This window comes from Odocoileus virginianus, chromosome 20, assembly GCF_023699985.2.
Source record: "Odocoileus virginianus isolate 20LAN1187 ecotype Illinois chromosome 20, Ovbor_1.2, whole genome shotgun sequence".
Taxonomy (NCBI): Eukaryota; Metazoa; Chordata; class Mammalia; order Artiodactyla; family Cervidae; genus Odocoileus; species Odocoileus virginianus.
In genome coordinates, this window is record NC_069693.1 from 21,798,597 (window position 1) to 21,819,710 (window position 21,114).

At 36.7% G+C, this 21,114-nt stretch overlaps 1 protein-coding gene and 1 non-coding gene across 3 annotated transcripts in view; both read right to left on the bottom strand.

Annotated features, from left to right (window-relative positions):
• The window catches only part of AP1G1 (adaptor related protein complex 1 subunit gamma 1), a 76,780-nt gene that overhangs the window by 15,743 nt on the left and 39,923 nt on the right, over positions 1-21,114 (bottom strand). For both annotated transcript variants that reach the window (XM_020901831.2, XM_070451058.1), the window contains exons 4-13: positions 19,021-19,162; positions 17,329-17,425; positions 16,129-16,205; positions 12,893-12,988; positions 12,361-12,441; positions 12,068-12,166; positions 6,807-6,862; positions 5,645-5,758; positions 2,617-2,757; positions 1,427-1,481 (exon numbers count right to left, since the gene is read on the bottom strand). In XM_020901831.2, the coding sequence (XP_020757490.1) occupies positions 1,427-1,481; positions 2,617-2,757; positions 5,645-5,758; positions 6,807-6,862; positions 12,068-12,166; positions 12,361-12,441; positions 12,893-12,988; positions 16,129-16,205; positions 17,329-17,425; positions 19,021-19,162 (958 nt within the window). The remainder of the gene's footprint in view (positions 1-1,426; positions 1,482-2,616; positions 2,758-5,644; positions 5,759-6,806; positions 6,863-12,067; positions 12,167-12,360; positions 12,442-12,892; positions 12,989-16,128; positions 16,206-17,328; positions 17,426-19,020; positions 19,163-21,114) is intronic.
• LOC139030102 (small nucleolar RNA SNORD71) lies at positions 5,282-5,367 on the bottom strand. The gene has a single exon (XR_011482415.1). It is a non-coding gene; the product is annotated as a small nucleolar RNA SNORD71 (small nucleolar RNA).

A 21,114-nucleotide genomic window follows, 5' to 3' on the forward strand; every position in this document is an offset into this window, starting at 1 on the left:
AAAAAAAATCCCAGATGGGTAGGATACCCACTCCTGTTAAGAAACACAAAGAGGGAGGGAGAAGTTTGGGGAAACTGGCAGAAAGGAAAGGTAAGACACTAAAAAGCAGGTAATCAGTGGTGTGACTTAGATATTTATATTCTTCCCTAATGGGAAAAAGCAGAATGTTTTTATGAAAAATCTTCAACACGATCTAATTGACATTTACAGACCATGTCATAAACAACAGCATATATATTCTTCTCAAGCTCACATGGAGCATTCATCAAGACAGATCACATTCTGGGCCATTAAGAATATCTTAAATTTAAAAGAACAGAAATCATACAAAATTAAACTAGAAATAAGCAATACAAAGATAGCTGAAAAGTCCCCAAATATTTGGAGATTAAACAACACACTGCTAAATAATACAAGAGTCAAATAAAACACCAGGAACAGAAAACTACAGACCAGTATCTCATGAACACAGGTGCAAATATCCTTAAAATTTCAGCAAATCAAATCTAATAATGTATTCAAGAAAACTATACACCACAACCAATCCCATAAATCTGGGATTTATTCCAGATATGGAAGGCTGATTCAACATTCAAAATTCAATTAATGCAAGCCAACTAAACTTCAATTAAATAAATAATTTTTTAAAATCAATTAATGTAACCTAGCACATCAACAGGCTAACTAAGAAAAGGCATATAATTGTATAATAAGAGAATATAAACTGACTGGAAAAATGAAAAGTTGGAGCATTTTCTTAAAGAAAGGTTTTGACTTCCCTGGTGGCCCACTCGTTAAGACTCTGCGAATCAACTGCAGAGAGCACGGGTTCGATCCCTGGTCTGGGAACTAAGATCCAGCATGCTACACAGTTCAGCCAAAACGAAACTAAACAGAACTTCCCAATGATTTCCCATCATATTCAAAATAAAATCCTAACTCCTGTGAGGCCTAGAGAACCTAGCCCCTGCCTCAAACCACTCTCTGCCACTCTCAGTCTACTGGCTGCACCAGCCTCCTTGATGCTCTCCAAACACGTTAAGCTTGTTACCTACCCTCGTGCTTTGCAACACCAACTGTTCTCTCTGGTTTGTACACTCTTCTCCCAAATCTTTGCACAGCTCACCACTTTACCAAGTTCTCTACTCAAACGTTACCTCCTCTGAGTGACCTGTTCTGACTATTCTATCCAAGAACCTGGCCCACTGCCCCATACCCCATTCTCCTCTGTCATCACTATAGTTCCTCATGATGCTCTAGTATTTTTCACAGCATTCCCCCCTGCCTGACAGGAGCATCCCTCTTTCCCCATGAATTTCCCATCTCCCCCACTAGAACATAAGCTGCATAAGAATAAGAGCTTTGTCTGTCTCATTAACTGATACATCCAGCACTTAGTACACACTTACCTAAAAAAACTACTTACCGTTGTCAGAACACGCATAATCGTGTCTATATGCCACCGTTTGGAAGGCGCATACCTGAGAAAATAATGGCACAGATGAAATAACTGAACCTGTAAATTAAGCTCTGCTCAGTGACTTTCATGAAGAAGGAAATGGCAACCCACTCCAGTACTCTTGCCGGGAAAATTCCATGGATGGGGGAGCCTGGTAGGCTACAGTCCATGGGGTCGCAAAGAGTTGGACACGAATGAGCAACTTCACTTTCTTTCTATAGTTCCTTTTGGAGAAGAAAATGGCAACCCACTCCAGTGTTCTTGCCTGGAGAATCCCAGGGACAGAGAGGTCTGGCAGGCTACAGTCTATGTGATTGCGTTGGGCATGACTAAGCAACACACACACACACACACTGACTTACACACACACACACACACTGACTTACACACACACACACTTACACACACACACACTTACACACACACAGACTTACACATACACACACTGACTTACACACACACACACTTACACACACACTGACTTACACACACACACACACACACACACACACAGACTTACACATACACACACTGACTTACACACACACACACTGACTTACACACACACACACACACACACTGACTTACACACACACACACACACACACAGAGTGACTTAATTCAGATGTAAATACTGCAATAGAAGTTGCTGAGTTGAGAACTGAGGACTCTCTCTCCAGTTTTTTCCTTAGAAAACAGATCATAAAGTCAGGGCAGGAGAGGACAGAGAAGAAAGAAGAAAGAGCACTGTTCCCAGACCCAGGTAACACCAGGACTAGGAACTTGCCTCCCCTTAAATTCACAGTGAAAAGAGAAGAAATAACCACACTATCAAAATCCTGAGGACTTCATCCCATAAAGTTTTACATAGAACCATAATTCAAATGTTATAACTTTTCTATTCTCTTCATTAAAAGGGAATCATAGAAGAGAGGTTAAAGAACAGATACAAGAGGAGATTTTATAAAAGTAGGATTATTTTGGTCTTAGTATAATGCTTAACATAAATACTGACTAGAATGACTTTCTCAAACCCAATTTCTAATGGGAAATGTTACATGTTTAAACATGTTTACAACATTTCCTTCATGTTTTAAAGATGCTTTCCAAAATGTTCCAAGCATTTTTTACGAATGAATGTAAAAATTAAATCTTACTTTTCTGCAGCAAGGAAGATTCCAGATGCACAGTCTGCCTTAAATTCTGGCTCACATGAATCCAGAAAATAAAGTAACTCCTTCATCATGCCTCGAATATTATTCCCATTTACCAGGGCAAAACTCAATTCCATTGCACGCCTTCCATGGAGGGAGGGAAAAAAAGTTATGATATTTACAGTGGGAATGAAAAAAGACCCAGGTATGTTGTCCCTGAACACCAAGCACCAGTGAATGTACTGATGTCTTTGCATGATCTTGTAATCCCAATCTCTGCACACGAGATAACCAAAGTTAACAAAATTATTTTGAACTTTCATCAATGCTTTTCTTCAAAAATTCCCAAAAGATACACACTGCTAAAGACAGTTTGGATTCAACAGTCTATTCTATGAAGCTGGTATTTAGAATACCTAAAAGGCTCAAAAAGAGAAGCAAAGAAATTAATACTCAAAGATACTATCTCTCTGCATCAACAGTTAAAAATGTGAAATATTGTCACCAAACTCTTTTACTACATCCACTTCAACCCAAAGATGATGTAACATACATCGAAAGGTATACAGGTGATTAGAATAAAAACAAACCCTGCGGGCTAAGTGAAATAAGTTAGAGAAAGACAAATATTGTCTGATATCACTTATATGTAGAAGCTAAAAAAGCTGAATGCATAGAAATACAACTAGAATGGTGGTTACCAAGGTCTGTGGGGTGGGAAAAATAGGGAGATACTGGTCAAAGAGCATGAACTTCCACGTGTAAGATAAACAGCTTTTGGAGATTTAATGTACAGCATAATGGCTATTGTTATAATGATGTATTAATAAACTTGAAAGCTGCTTAGAGAGTAGATTTTAAATATTTTCACTACAAAAAAGAAATGGTACTTATGTGATATGCTGCAGGAACTGACTAACGCTAGTGTGAAAATCATTTTGCAATAAAGTGTGACAAAGCAATGTGATGCACATCTTAGACTCATATAATTATGTACCAATAAAGCTGGAAAGAAAAACTAAAAAAGACAGTCAGAGCCATGAAAAGGAAAAAACGATATGCGCTATGAAAGCAAACAGGAGTTTCTATAATAGCACCACCATGACTTGAGTTTTAGAAAACTCCGGGAGACAGTGAAGGACAGGGGAGCCCAGTGTGTTGCAGTCCATGGGCTTGCAAAGAGCTGGACATGACTGAGCGATTGAACAACAATAACAAATAGCTGCCTATCAAATTTGGCAACCAAGGTAAATATGGATATGCTAGTTACTGCACGCATCTTTTCATATTTGGTCAATAATGTCAAACCATGGCATATAATTTACTTCCAAAAATACCAATTTAATAAAATGAAAATACTTTCATCTTAATCTACAAGCAACAAAAACTCAATCCTTACAGAAATGCAATAGCAGCTAATTCTCATACAGTGCTTAAGTGCTTCACATGTTACTCCAGTTAATCCCGCATAATCTTTGGAAGTGGGTGCTCCTGTATCTACACTGTATGTGGAGACAACTGAAGCACAGAAAGACTAAGTAACCAGACCAAGTTTATTAATGGCAGAGCTAGGATTTGAAATGAGGCCTTCTGGCTCCAGAGTCTCAGCCGCTAGGCTATATAACCTGTCAAAAGACCCAGGTTTTACTTTTGAAATGCAAAGCCCAGTCAAGAGCTATAGGGAAACGACACAATAGGAGTCAGAAAGTCTGATTTCTATTCTGAGGTCTGCCTTGTCAAGGAATAAGCTTTAGAGTTCAGTCATTTGATTCCTCCGGGACTGTACTGTAACCTGTACAGGAGAGAAGTAATTGCCTAGTCTCTCTTACTGGTTTGCTCTGAGAACCAACTGAGAGGGTGCTTATAAATCCTTCACAAAGCTTTATATAAAAGTCATTACTACTGAGACCAGGTCTTATTTTTAGTTTGCCCAAGCACTTAACACCTGTTCTCTGCAAATAAAAGGAACTCAATTATCAATAAATGTTTGTTAAGTGAATAGTTTCAGAGATCAAATTAAATTTTTTCTAGTTTGAATAGTAAACCAAAAGTTCACTGAAGCCTACTACAACTAGGCTTTACAAACACGTACAGTTATTCTAAGAAGAGGACCAGTGGAGGTAATTGATCAAGGGAAAAAATATATGCCTTTCAAAGTTCTATGATGAGTAAAGTAAGTGAGACAGAAAAGGAGAAATATCATATGACATTCCTTATATGCAGAATCTAAAAAGAAATGATACAAATAAACTTATTTACAAAACAGAAACAGACTTAAGAGAATGAACTTATGGTTGCCAGCAGAGAAGAAAATGGGGGAAGAGATAGGGAGTTTGGGATCGACATGTACACACTGCTGTTATTTTATTTTTTTTACTGCTGTTATTTTAAAATGGTAACCAGCAAGGTCCTACTGTATGCCACATCAATGTTATGTGGCAGCCTGGATGGCAGAGAGGTTTAGGGGAGAATGGATACATGTATATATATGGCTCAGTCTCTTTGCTGCTCACCTGAAACTATCAGAACAGTGTTAATCAGCTACACTCCAATATAAAAGTTTTTTTTTTTTTTTTTAAAGTCCTACGTGCTGCCTAGAAGTCATTCCCAGATGCACTGTTTTAACAGGCTGCCTCTAATATCTTGGGGCATAAGTACCGCAAGAAAATGTGTGCTGTCAGCCATTCGAGTCTCAGCATAGTGATAGAACACTCAGCCGATGGATCACTCCTTATCTTCATCCTCCAGCACACAGAACACAGTACCTCTGATGAGTAAAAGTATGCCCATCCTACTTGCACCTGTTTTATTTAACAAAGAACCAAGGGTAACTTCAGGGTGCATTTAAGTATTCCTTACTGGTCTCTTTCATTGATCTAAACTTCTCCCTTCCAATTCTTTTTGAAAAAAGGATTTACTTGGTCAAAATAATGACTAAATACATAAATGTCAACATTCTCCCAGTCAAAATTCTATTACAAAGTTATCAAATGGAGGATGGTGGGGCACAGAACTTTCAATGATCTGTTACCGTTTTATGGAGACATCCAAATCTTTTAGACAGTCCACAATTGTGCTTCTGTGCCTCTGTACTGCATTATGATCTGTCTGCACAGTTTTCAATAAAGATGTCAAAGCTACATATCTGGATGAAACAAAATTGCAGAAGAACAAAATTAAAATGGGAAATTTCAGGGTAGTTCTCTGTTTAATGACAAAGATGATATTCAATGACTACTGAAAACTACATGGTTAAATAAAAGACACAACAGACTTAGTAAAATGGAAACGCTGTAAAGCCATAAACAACACTATAATCAAAAGCTGTGGCATCCAGAAGCCTGGGATTTAGATTTGCATTCATGGTCAAGTCCGTTTAAACTTCTAAAAGTGACTGACTCGATTCTTCCAAACTCCTTCAAACAGTACAACAAAATAAGCATACAGTATGCCTTTTCAGGCTGCCTGAGTCCCAAAATGCAAGAGGAAATTATTTCAATTTTACCATTTGTATTTTCTCTGCTTTTGATACCAGTACCAAAACTGCCCCTACAAAACTTTGAATTTACCATGCAAGTATAAAAAAATTCTTCAGGACGGAGATGATGATTCAGGGTACCATAATGATTATTTCCACACTTTTTTTTCAATCATAACATGATAAGAAAGAATAAAAAAAAACTGATAAATTCATTCATTTTGTTATAAGTAGCTGGAGTTTACAAACATCTTCTAGGTTTGCAACTGAAATGCTCTACTCTTAATTGAGAGCAGGGGTCAGCAAATTAAGCCTAGAACAGCCCTCTGCTGTCTGGTTTAGTAAACCAATTTTTATTGCAATACAGCCATATTCATCATTTACACAGTCTGTGGCTGCTTTCACACCAAGAGGCAGAGCTGAGTAGTTGCCAAAGAGACCCTAAGGCCCATGTAGTCTATAACACAGACCCTCTGTTTCCGGACAGAAAAAGTTTGCTGATGCCTTAAGGGTGAAGCATAAATAGGACTAAAAGTTAACTCATTAGGCAAATCTTCAAATTCTTATCAAAACAGTTTTAAGATTGGAATAAAAATAAAAATCCTGAGTTGAAGTTCTAGATATGTCACTCTACATGTGTGATCTTGAGCAAAGTCACTCATGAATACACTGAGTTTATAATAGCCAGATACAAGATATTTTTCAGCTTACTTACCTGATATTCTTGTCATTGTTCAATAAGAAACGACCCAGGATATTTATGGCTAGGACCTACAGAAAAATAGCATAGGTTAAGAATTTAAGAAAATCAAACATCTATATCGTTTAAGGACCACTTTCTGGACTCTGATGAGTGCAAACTATTTAAAGGTGGTAGTTCAGTCAGCACTTCTACAGATTGCTAGCAAAAAAAAACCTCTGAAGGCAAATTCTTAAAACCATATTCTATTTCAACAGTAAAAGCTGCAAGATTGTTTTCAAGTTTTTATATTGCTAGCAGGAAAATATTATTGGTACAGCTTCACTGGAGGGAGTTTTGGCAATAACCATAAATAATAAAAATAAGGAATTCACTGGAGAGTTAGGTTAGGACTCCGAGCACACCTGCAGGGGGCACGAGTTCAATCCGTGCCTCATGACACAGTCAAAACAATTAATAAACAACTAAAAACCACAAAATGAAAAGTTATCCCCTGCTTCAACAATTTCACTTCTAGGAATTCAGCTGACAAATACACTTGAACATATGCACAAAAATCTACTGCAACACAATCTGTAATCACAAATGATATGAGTGTTCATTAATAGCAATTTTCCTAAATGCACTGCGGCACATTCACACAATGGAATGTTATACAACCATTAAAAAGAATGAATCGTGACACATGCTATGACAGGTATATACCTTGAGAATATTATATTAAGTGAAATAAGCCATATGAAACACCCCATATTATGAGATTCCATTTAGGTGAAAAGTCCTGAATAGGCAAATCCATAGAGACAAAGTAGAATGGTGGTTGCCAGGGGCTGGGGTCAGGGGATAACGGGGAGTTACTGCTCAAAGGGCACACAGTCTCAATTTGGGAAACTAAAAAGTGCTGAAGGTGAACGGAGGGTGCTGGCTGCACAACAGCGTGAATGTACTTACTTAACGCCACTGAACTAGAGTTAGAGATGCTTAAAATGATAGAGTTTATGTTATGCATATTGTACCAATCTTTTTTAAAATGAGAATGGTCTCTATGTGAATATAAACTAGCTCCAACATAATGTTTTCATCTAACATGATAAGCATAAGGTGCAGAATCACCCAGATGACCAAAAAACTGTACCCAAATACTATAGTGTAGTTAGTAAATTTGTTTCTCACAAAGCAATGGATTAGCGATTATTATATTAATAAACGGTTGAAAGAATGAATAAAACACTTGAGGGAGGGTTCTTTCTTACAGAAGAATTCCAATTATTTAAAGAAGAAAAAATGAGGGGAACAGAAAGGTATCATTAGAGCACCACCCAAAAAACTGTTAGAGACAAGATCCTCAGATGGATACTAAAATTGGTTGGCAAAAGTCTGAGAACAGGGTATCTGCATAGTGTCAAAAGTGTTTCCTCCAAAATATTTTTAATTACATAGGGGAAAATAACTATTATACAGTGGAGAGACACAGCAGACAGCACCTTAACCAAAAGATCAAGGTTCAAATCACCAGTAATGAGACAAATAGAGAGCATGTACCCCCTGATATGAAACTGTAAAGGGCACAACACTTCTGGAGCAGTCTCGCCAAAAAAGCATAATTTCAAACTAATTATTATAAGAATATATCAGACTGTCAACTTCAGGGATACTCTGCAAAATAACTGATCAATGCTCTTCAAAACTGTCACAGAAGACAAGGAAAGACAAAGGAAATGTCAAGACTGGAGGAGACTAAGGAGACATGACAATAAATGCAACATGTGATCAAGGATTGGTGCTGGAAAGGAAAAAGGACATCAGCAGAAAAACTGGTAAAGTCTGAATAAAATCTATAATTCAATTAATGGTTTTGAACCAATATTGGTTTCTTAGTTTTGATAATTACACTATAGGTAAACAAGATGTTAACATTACAGGAGGCTGAGTGAATGGTATTGTGGGAACTCGGAAATATTTTTGAAACTTTTCTATAAGCCTACAATTATTTGAAATAAAAAGGTTTTAAAAGCAGAGAAGATAAGTAATACACATGTACAGATATGTTTAAATATGGATAGAATACCATTCCAAAAAGTATATTAGAAAATGGCAACCATACTTCCGACTAGAAGAATTAAGTCTAAAAATAATAGGCAGACATTTTCCTTCCTGTATATCATTTTGTTTGAAGTGGTCAAACAGGAGATGGCAAGAGTGAACATTGACATTTTAGAAATCAGCGAACTAAAATGGACTGGAATGGGCAAACTTAATTCAGATGACCATTATATCTACTACTGTGGGCCAGAATCCCTTAGAAGAAATGTACTAGCCCTCATCGTCAACAAAAGAGTCTGAAATGCTTGGGTACAATCTCAAAAATGACAGAATGATCTCTGTTTGTTTCCAAGGCAAACCATTCAATACCACAGTAATCCAAGTCTATGCCCCAACGAGTAATGCTGAAGAAGCTGAATGGTTCTATGAAGACCTACAAGACCTTCTAGAACTAACACCCAAAAAAGATGTCTTTTTCATCATAGCTGACTAGAATGCAAAAGTAGGAAGTCAAGAGATACCTGGAGTAACAGGCAAATTTGGCCTTGGAGTACAAAATGAAGCAGGGCAAAGGCGAACAGAGTTTCGCCAAGAGAACACACTGGTCATAGCAAACACCCTCTTCCAACAACACAAGAGAAGACTCTACACACAGACATCCCCAGATGGTCAATACCAAAATCTGATTGATTGTATTCTTTGCAGCAGAAGATGGAGAAGCTCTATACAGTCAGCAAAACCAAGACCAGGAGCTGACTGTGGCTCAGATCATGAACTCCTTATTGTCAAATTCAGACTTAAATTGAAGCAAGTAGGGAAAATCACTAGACCATTCAGGTATGACCTAAATCAAATCCCTTACAATTATACACTGGAAGTGACAAGCAGATTCAAGGGATTAAATCTGATAGACAGAGTGCCTGAAGAACTATGGACAAAGGTTTGTGACATTGAACGGGAAGCAGTGATCAAGACCATTCCCAAGAAAAAGAATTGCAAAAAGGCAAAAGGGTTGTCTGAGGAGGCCTTACAAATAACTGACAAAAGAAGAGAAGCTAAAGGCAAAGGAGAAAAGGAAACATATACCCATTTGAATGAAGAGTTCCAAAGAATAGCAAGGAGAGATTAGAAAGCCTTCCTCAGTGATCAGTGCAAAGAAATAGAGGAAAACAACAGAATGGAAAAGACTAGAGATCTCTTCAAGAAATTTAGAGACACCAAGGGAACATATAATGCAAAGATGAGCAAAATAAAGGCCAGAAACGGTATGGACCTAATAGATGCAGAAGATATTAAGAAGAGATGGCAAGAATACACACAAGAACTATACAAAAAAGATCTTCATGACCCAGATAACCACGATGGTGTATCACTCACCTAGAGCCAGACATCCTGGAATGTGAAGTCAAGTGGGCTTTAGGAAGCATCACTATAAAGTTAGTGGAGCTGACAGAATTCCAGTTGAGCTATTTCAGATCCTACAAGATGATGCTGTGAAAGTGCTGCACTCAACATGCCAGCAAATTTGGAAAACTCAGCAGTGGCCACAGGACTGGAAAAGGACAGTTTTCATTCCAATGCCAAAGAATGCTCAAACTACTACACAATTGCACTCATCTCACATGCTAGCAAAGTAATGCTCAAATTCTCCAAGCCAGGTTTCAACAGTACATGAACCGTGAACTTCCAGATGTTCAAGCTGGATTTAGAAAAAGAAGAGGAAGCAGAGATCAAATTGCCAACATCCGCTGGATCATAGAAAAAGCAAGAGAATTCCAGAAAAACATCTGCTTTATTGGTTATGTCAAAGCCTTTGACTGTGTAGGTCATAACAAACTGTGGAAAATTCTTCAAGAGATGGGAATACCAGACCACCTGATCTGTCTCCTGAGAAATCTGTATGTAGGTCAAGAAGCAATAGTTAGAACCGGACATGGAACAAGAGACTGGTTATAAACTGGGAAAGGAGTACATCAAGGCTGTATATTGACACGCTGCTTACTTAACTTATATGCAGAGTATAACATGTGAAATGCCAGGCTGGATGAAGCACAAGCTGGAATCAAGACTGCTGGGAGAAATATCAATAATCTCAGATACCCTAACCCTTATGGCACAAAGTGAAGAAGAACTAAAGAGCCAATTGATGAAAGTGAAAGAGGAAAGTGAAAAAGTTGGCTTAAAACTCAACATTCAAAAACCCAACATCATGTCATCCGGTCCCATCATTTCACGGCAAATAGATGCGAAAACGATGGAAACAGTGAGAGATTTTATTTTTCTGGGCTCCAAAATCATTGCAGATGGTGACTGCAGCCATGAAATTAAAAGATGCTTGCTTGCTCCTTGGAAGAAGAGCTATGAGCAACCTAGATAGCATATTAAAAAGTAGAGATATTACTTTGCCAACAAAGGTCTATCTAGTCAAAGATATGGTTTTTCCAATAGCCACATCTGGATGTGAAAGTTGGACTATAAAGAAAGCTGAGCACCAAAGAATTGATGCTTTTGAACTGTGGTGTTGGAAAAGACTCCTGAGAGTCCCTTGGACAGAAGGGAGATCAAACCAGTCACTCCTAAAGGAAATCAGTCCTGAATATTCACTGGAAGGACCGATGCTGAAGCTGAAACTCCAATACTTTGACCACCTGATGCGAACAGTTGACTCATTTGAAAAGACCTTGATGCTGGGAAAGATTGAAGGCAGGAGGAGAAGGGGACGACAGAGGATGAGATGGCTGGATGGTATCACCGGCTCAATGGACATGGGTTTGGGTGAACTCCGGGAGTTGGTGAGGGACAGGGAAGCCTGGAATGCTGCAGTCCACAGCGTCGCAAAGAGTCGGACACGTCTGAGCGACTGAACTGAAACCATTCTGTATTGAATTTTTTTACTTTATGTGTTCATTTTTTTAATAAAAATAAATATTTAAGAAAAATGGATTAACTCAAATATGTTGTCGTCTTGTGTGAAGTGAATGAGCCCCAACTCAAATCACAGCTCCAAATAAAGCTTATTCTGAAACGGTTCCTTCATTCAACATTGTCCATATATATAGCCATACATAAAATCTTCCAACTTCTATTATAATCAATATTAATCCTTCATTGGAGAGAATGATACTTCAGATACCAAAACATACATTCTGCATCATTCTTTCCTAAAGTTAATTTCCAAAGTCCAAATCAATTATTTTAAAATAAAATGTTTAGAGTAAAGATTAAAAACTTACTCGCAGTCCACTCTCTGACTTAATATCCATGATAGTCAAGACCGTTTCATAAAGAATAGCATTTCCTACATTTTTACTAGTCTCCGTATTAGTGGCAACCTGAAAAGACAGAGAAGGTGTTACATGACAAAACAATGCTTCCAAAAAACATCCAGAGGTAACAAGAGACATTTTGTGATTGTTTCCAGCCACCAATGAGAAAACACAAATAAAAACTGCTTCATGTAATCACAACCATTCTGGCTCCCTGCTATACTGAGTGTTTACAAAAATGGAAGTTTTGTTCTACTCACCTGTGCTAATATATCATTCATAGCTTCACTTGAGTCATCATCATTTCGTCCTAAAATTCTTAATAACCGCAAAATTCGTACCTAATGTGCAAAACATGACAAACATCAACAAATTCTGTCTAGCACAAAGGAACTCTGCTTGATATGAAGTTCAAATAACTTAAATGAAGTCTTAGATCCCAATAGAAATGGTCAAAATTCAAACAGAAGAATTTTAAACATGATCTTTAGAGCAGTTATGTATGGTTCTATGTCTTAATGAAGCTGTTAGACAACCTACACTTCAGTCAAAGGATACCACCACCTGCAGAGCTATATCATATTGGAAAATCATGTTTCTATGTGGTGTATGATTTGACTATTACAAATATAATTTTACCCTATTAATCTAATACAGAATTGTGTCACTATTCATTTATTAATGTAATTAGCTTAGTCAATTAACTATGAAAACTACCCAACACAAACATAAGAAGAAGGAAAAATTCACTCCAAAATATATCATTTATCCTAAACTTTCTTTCAAGCTCACCTGCAAAAAGGGGTCACTGATCCCAGAAACATCATGTTCTGGTGAATATCCGGACATGATGAGGTTCTTTAGAATACGAACTAATTGGGGCACAAGCTGCAGGGAAGAGATGCATCAAAAGACAGTGAACATCAAAGAATTTCTCAGGAATAGGCAGAGGTTAACTTGGCTTAGAAAAAAAAAAAGATTCAAGAGTCTGAGTCCAAGCAAATTCTACTAATAAAATTGTATATTGTTTGATGTTTCATAGACATAACTTGGAAGTATTCTGGCCCAGTACTCAAAAAGGAGTATGTATGTTATCTGAATTAAAACCAAACCAGACATTTTTACTCCAGAATTATAAATGCAAAGATACCAAAAATAACAGTAGGTCAGAAAGCCTATGAGAACCGAGTAAAACAGATGCCTATGGGGACTTCTATGGGACTTGACACACCTAGGTTGCACAAACATGTTCAGTTTTTAATCTATCCAACACATATGGATATAAAATGCTACCACATCCAAAACTCTGGTAATTTTCTGAAAATTACAGTTTTAAAACAAACTATGTCAAATAGAGAAAAAAAACTCTCTCCTCTTAATATATGTCTAGTTATATCCTTTCCCAATAAACAACAGGGAATACACATCTCCAACACTGACCAAGTGGAAAAGACACATGAAAAACTGTCTCCTTCACCTAAGGAAGACAGCAAGGCCACGAATGCTGTTTCTGTCCTATTCTTAACTCATAGGATACAATTTTTGGTAAAATTTAATTTCAGCACCTAATCATACATTTGTTGCCTATCTTATCTTACAAATGAAACAATACATTCCTTCTGGTCAGAATGCCCTTCTTTTTTAAACTCTGTCCATTAGACTGACTGATGACACACAGTAGAGGCAATTTTATTGCCAAGCTGAACTTAAAAATGCTTTAAATACTATTATTTATTGCACTTCATTTATCAATCATTTAAGATTAAAACCCTATTTCAAAATGTCTGCCACAATAAGAACCTTTCCAGTCTCCAACTACAAATTCAATTTAGCTATATAAACAACTCTAATCACCTAACATCAAAAACTATCCAAAGCAAAATGAATCTTATCTGTCTCGGAGGCAATCAGAACAGCCCCAACTTTGCTGCAACTCAATTATCTTTTGCTCATTGAATCTGGATTCATCTCTAAGGGGATCAAGACTGAAACAAAAGCCAAGCTGGGCCCAAGGAATGCACTCAAAACACAACACTAAGTCTACTGCTGAATATAAGACAACATAATCTGTGTGAATAGGTTTGGCCATATCACTTCAGAATTAAGCACTTTGTAAGTCACCTAAACAAAAATCTAATTTGGGCAACTCCAGGATTCAAACAAATCTAAGCTTACAATGACCTGTAAATTCTAAACAGAATCCTCATTAAATCTGTCAACTCTGGACAGATTCAGTTAGAAGTCAGAATAATGTAACTGTATAAACTGCTTTAGAACGTAATAAAACTGGGACCATCTAGTTACCAAGCTCTGCACTAAAAAGTAGCTCGCCTTGCATACTTCCCAATGGTCTACTTTTTTGTACTACACACATCCTTCATTATTTTTTTAAATTGGGTTTCTGTCTCGGAAAAGTTCTCTTTCCTTCGGCAACTAAGCTCACACCACATAAGAGCACCCCGGGACAAAATGCACAAATATCTCTAAGTGTTCAACATACAAATTCTTGGAACCAAGCTTTATTTTTCAGACAAAAAAACAAGTTACTAAAACTGATGACAAGACAAACAAAATAAAAAGACAAAGGGAAAAGCTGCAGCCATGAAAATCAGTTGATGCCCACCCACTCTACCTCAAAAATCTTTTAACATTCCAAAACTTCAAGGCAAGATAGAGTGCAAGTCAGGAGGAAATTAAAGCTCTAAGTGTGAACTGAAAGTTCAGAAGTACGTACTGAGCTTTTTTTTTTTCCCCCCATACTGAGCTTTTTAAAGTATGAGGTTACCCAGACACGGTTCTAAAGTGTATCTACTTCAAAAAGAAGCAGTGTTTGGTGTTTTGGTTCCAAATTGATCTGGACTGCCATCACCAATGCCACTGGGAAACTGCTTAAAGTTTCTCAGGTGAAGATAAAGGAAAGGCAGAGAAGGAGGCTTAAAAATCAGGAAAGGCTGCAACTGAAATCCAAGGCTGACTATGGAGTCAGGAGTTTAAGTGACAAGACAAAATCTGGACTAAGGAGTTAGCCAAAAATGCTATGACAAATAACACAGTATTAAGCACATATTCAGCATTAGTATATTTTTTTAAGCCACATTTGTGGATGGAGACACAAAAGCTACTAAGGACCTAATGCCAGCATGCACCATCTAAATGAGGGTTAATTCTTACCTTTTCATTCTAACATACAGCAGGATTCCAAACAGACAACAGGAACAAAACATACAAAGCAAGCATTAGGGACAGATACGGGCCTCATACTATTTTTATAATAATTTAATCAAGACATGAACTTCTAAGGGAGGAAGAAAGCTCCTCCCACCACCAAAGAGCTGCTATTAGAGCTTAGTTAAATCTAAAGTACAAAGTAAACCCAATACTGGCGTGGTCAGCATCCTATAAAAGGAACTGAATGCATGTAATTACACAGAAAACAGTCTTTCTCGGAGTCCTGCTTAGTGCCTTCTGAAAGTAAGTGGAGAAAACAAAAATTTCTATTCTAGAATGCTCTAAGAAAGGGAGGGAGGGACTCCAGAAACCTTGAGACATCCACCACTGGAGTCACCAAAGCATAAAATGAACAGTGGGGGACCCTAAGTTAGGTAAAAGTAATGTCAAATCTCAGTTTGCAGTTTTCACCTAAGGGGGGAAAAAGAAAACAAGAAATCACCTGCCTTAAACACACAACACACACACACACACACACACACACACACACACACAATTCCTGCTTGTAATTCAACCTCAGATTACATTTCCTAACTTGAATATGAAAACAGTAGATAAAGCACAGGAGAGATCCGTGTGTCTGCCAACGAGAAGACTTCCATTATGAAAGGGGAAACAATGTACTACTGCCAGTTCTTACATGCCTAAAGCTGACTTCCTACCACACAGAAGGGTTGGTTAAGTCCCTGACTCAGTTCCATACCTTTCTTTCAAAAGAAAATTCCTAAGTGAGAAAATCATGTACTTTAGGAAAACCATTTTCAGTTAAGAGAGGCTTAGATATAAAGAATGGCACCTACCTTTCTGAAATGTGCAAGCATGTCTGGGCTTCGCTCACACATTTCTGTGAGGAGGACTACAGAAGTGTGAAGGACACCTGAAAGAAAAGAGCCAATGAAAACTAAAAATGAGGCTGTATTCTTCAGCTTCATAGCACAGGGCTTTCAGTTCTGAAGGTCAATTCCAAAAAAGTAGCTGCTACTTTTGTTTTTTAATCTCCCAAGAATCTAAGCATTGAGGTGAATACAAAGAAGGTATTAATAGATACCTGCTGATTTAACCCAGATGATCTCAGTCAACTCAGAATATTCTAAGTTACGTGGCCAAAATAATTGCTTAAAAATGACATCCAATGCACAAGCCTCTCCATTTGAGAATAGTCATAAAGACATGCTCAGTCAACATAAACTGGCTATCACCTGCTCCAGATTTAGTAAGCTCTTAGCTGATTTTTGAAAGGTATTTCAAGAAGAAAAATCTTACTAAGGTTTTAAATTTCCAGACAAAATATAGTCATGAATAACAAAGTAAATTTGCTTGTTCAAGAGTGAGTGAAAAGAATCATATACTTTACACTAAGTATGTGCCCTAGATATTCATTTATTCAACAAGTATATTCTGAATCTTCTAGGCAGAGGACTGCACTGATCAAATTAAATACATGCTACCATTTTTTTCTCTTAGCATTTAGGACACAAGGATTTTCTTCACTCAGAATCTGTTTCATTAAATTCAAAACAAGAATAAAATGTTCAGTAAAGAACAGCCACATACATTCCATCTAACTCCTCAGAAGTTTTATATATCTGAGTACCCATTACAAATTCCTGTTACAAGTAACCTACAAAGAGTTTCACAAATTTTACACTACAATGGCAAAGAGATAAAGAAATAAGCCAAGAAGTCAAAAGGTTTCACACATGAAAATCAAGGCTAGGATCATCTGCAATTACACTGAGTTTTAGTTAATATAGTATTTTTGATATAATAAAAGGGGACCAGAAATGAAAAACAAGCTTACTATAAAGGAATCAATCTCTAATTACAAAACTAGGATTTGAGAGTAGAAGAGATTCAACCCATTGGCCCTTCCTAGAAAAGGTGCTCAAGCACAGCAGAAAGCTGAGTCCACTGTGTGAGACAGAGAGGCCAAGACTGTCTGAACTACTCTCTCTCCCCTTCTCCCTCAGTACTTCCTGAGCGCATCCAAATTGCATTACCATGGTTCTTTTCATTCAACAAATTTTTTGTTGCTGGTAAAAACATCTCCATAAGTTCAGGAACCTTCCTGATGACATGAACAGCACAAAGTGCTGCCTGCAAAAAAAAAAACATAAAAAGGACAAAAGAAGATTTATTTCAATTAAAGTCAGGACAACCAATCTTACAAACAAAAGAACCTTGTCAATCAGTTCACCTACATGAAAAAAGAAAGGAGTTATAGATCTGATTATTATCAGATTTATTTAGTTATTAATTGGTTAGGGCTGTGCAATTTATACTACTGTATTAATGAGAACTTCTAACTCACCTGTCTCTTTGGTCATATATTACCAAATAAGTGGACAACAACTTTTTTCAACCAGACCATCTGTTAACACAAGCTTACCAATTGTGCTAAATATAATTTATCTGCAGCTTAGCAAAGTTAAAAAATAAAGACTCCGTCTGTGATCATCATTCTTCTGAGTAAGAAAACCAAAAGGTTTTATAAAAATACTATGCAGGTGAAAGATACATATATTGCAGATGCTTTAAATCTGCTGCTACTTTTAATAATACCTATACTTTCTCCATTCACCCTCTACTGAAATCAAGAAAATCATTTGAAAGTTATTTAGTATCTTAGTTAAGTCTCTCTGTTAGCCAGTCTCTACTAAAGAAAAGATGGCCCTAGCTTGTTCACAGGAAAGAAAAGGACATTCAAAGACTGATTTCAGTTACTCTCTCCCGACCCCCGAAAAGGAACCATAACTACTACTTGTTGGAATTGAATATCGTAATTTAGGTACATTAATAAGCAAAGATTTCAGCTAATTCTTCCCAAGCTACAGTTGAGGAAAACAATTTTTTCCTAATCTGCAGGGATATTTTAATATTTATATAATCTTTCTGAACAAGAGCAGCCCACACATTCTTTAAGAGAAAGGACTGGCTTTGGCCTATAGCCATCATTAGCAGCACATGATCCTGGAAAACAGCTTGGCCCTTTTAACAGCTTTGTCTCACACCATTAAATGCAGAGGCATAGTCAATGACAATCAGATGATCTTATGTTATTCACTTCTAGACTCTTAAATTTTATACCGCTTGTTTATGAAGGCTTTAAGATTTAAGCACAATAAAATAACAACAAAATATTTATACTAACAAATAAAAGCAGATAAGAGAATATGATCACTCTCTTCCATTACTATTCCACTTAGTTATACCAATTTTAGGAAGGAGGTTCTAAATCATTCCCTAATAATTATCTAGGTCCCAAGGAACTGCACTTCCAAGATTCAAAGGCCCTAACACAAAGGCATGGGCACTAAAATAAATTTGTAACCATCTGTTCATTATCACTTCATTTAACACTGGTTAGAATCAGGTAACTTAGGAAGTAATCAGGTATGCCATCTATTTGTTGATAAATAATTTTCTTGAAAAGTGAGGAATTAAGAGAATTAAAGTGTTCATAATCACTTACCAACTGGAGAGTTAAATAGCAATAAAAAAAATCACCTCCAAAATAATATAAAAAATAGACTTTGAGTTATGAACAACTGATACATATACAGTCATTTAAAACACATTTAGTGCACAGAAAAAGTTATATTATCGCTTGTGCTTTCAAAAATGAATAATGTGCCTTCTCTCCATAATACTCCCTAATCCAAACACAGACATTCCGTTTTATGGAAAGTTACCTTTTTTCTTAAGTAAGAGTTGGAGGTTTTCAGGAGTTTCTCTACCTCTCCTGCAAGATCTCTGCACATCTCTGAGGACCCCATGCAGCCGAGGGTACAAAGTGCTAGCCCTTGTACATACTGTGTGCTATGATTGAGATCACTGCAAAAGAAAGGCGGCAGAAATGAATATGCCCTGCCCAACACTCCCAATGAAGAAGCTTCACAATCTAACGAGAAAGCTCTGAATGATTCATGATTTCTCTCATAAGGAAAATATTAGGATAATTTTTGAAAAAAAAAATGCTTATTCTAACCTTATTATTAATACAAATTACAACACAGTAAACTGACCAACAGTTCATTCTACACATTTGCAACCCACCATTTCCAAACACCACGAGTAACAGAAACTGTACAACATGCTATCTGTGGGATGCCAGAAGAACTTTCTTTACTAGCAACAACAGAATATGAAGCACAACTGTATCTTTTAAGATTTTAATATGCTCTACTACTAACTACAAAAAAAGTAAGATATTAACCAAAATGTTAAAAAAAAAAATTTAGAAAACACAATCTCTACTGCTAGAGCATTTAAGATGACAAACATCACAACAGAACACTCTAAAATCTTTGATCTTATGATATAGTATTAACCTTGATATTAATTTTTACTTTTATTTACTCAAAAGAAGAAAAACAATAACTAAAAAAACAGCTAATTAAACCATCTTAAACTAAGGTAGATGTTACAGTAGGCTCAATATCTAGTACTACAGATTCTAACAGGCAGTGATTACTGCACAAAATTATTTCTAAACAATCCAGGAAGTATTTTCAGAAAAGTTGAAGTATTAAAAGTTTGAATAGTAAGTGCATTTATATATTATAATCAACTCTTACTATGCAGAAGCTAAATTCCTATGTTTGAGTTATGCTACTTCTACCAGCTTTAAAGAGTATTTTAAAATCCTTTAGTTCAGTGGTTCTCAAACAGTGATTAGAGAATCTCTGGAAGTTCCCAGGACTGTTTCAGGGGATCCATGAGATACAAACTACTTCCACAATACTAACTCATTATTTGTCAGCTTTATTGACATTTGCACTAATAGTGCAAATGGGAAAAAATAAGGCACAAATCAGGGAAAAGGCACCAAACTGTATTACCAGTCACTGAATTCACTGCCACACACTTACAGTGAAAGGAGGGAGGGAGGGAGGGAGGGAGTTTCACTTAATACTCCCCATGTTGTTGTCTGCTGTTCAGTCACTCATGACAAAGCAGTAAAAATGACTAGCTTAATTATACCTTGACTTTTTTTCTTTTTTAAGCCATGCCATGCAGCTTGAAGGATCTCAGTTCCCTGATCAGGGATTGAACCTGGGTCACCTCAGTGAAAGGTTAGAATCCTAAAGCACTAGGCCACCAAGGAACTCCCTCATACCTTGACTCTTGAATGCACATTTTTTAATATTCTGTGTGACAAGATGGAAAAGTATGCATGAAGTACTTCTGATGCATAATGAAGTAAGTGACAATCTCAGAGAAAAGCACCTGTGTATGTTTCATTTGCAAGCTAAACTACAAACCAGCTGCTTTTAAAATGAACATCATTTTTATCTGAAAAATAACAATTATAATTATTAAGATGTGGTTATTTGGCAAACATTTTCTGGAAGAAGAGCCAAGTGAGCCTATCACTTCAAGGGCAACAAGTGACAATATTTGTTGCCAATGATAAATCTAAGCTTTGAAAGTGAAAATTAGAATTTTGGAATATTTGTATTGCCATCATGAACCTGACAGTCTATTAATACTTTAGAAGTCAGTGAACCAATTTTCTCCAAATGCCTTAAGCATGATGTTTAAAAACTAAGCAAAAGAGTCAAACTGTATGAATGTGTTTCAATATAATAGAAAACCAAACTTTACTGATACGGTTTCAGATTCTACACTAACCTAAAGAAACTACCACTTGTGGAGTTTGGCATGGTATTATGGAAGATTATCCATAGTTATCTGAAAAGTTATTAAAGCCCTCTTCCTTTTTCAAATGACATTATCTGTGAAAGGCTAGATCTTCATATATTTCAACCAACCAAAACATAAGA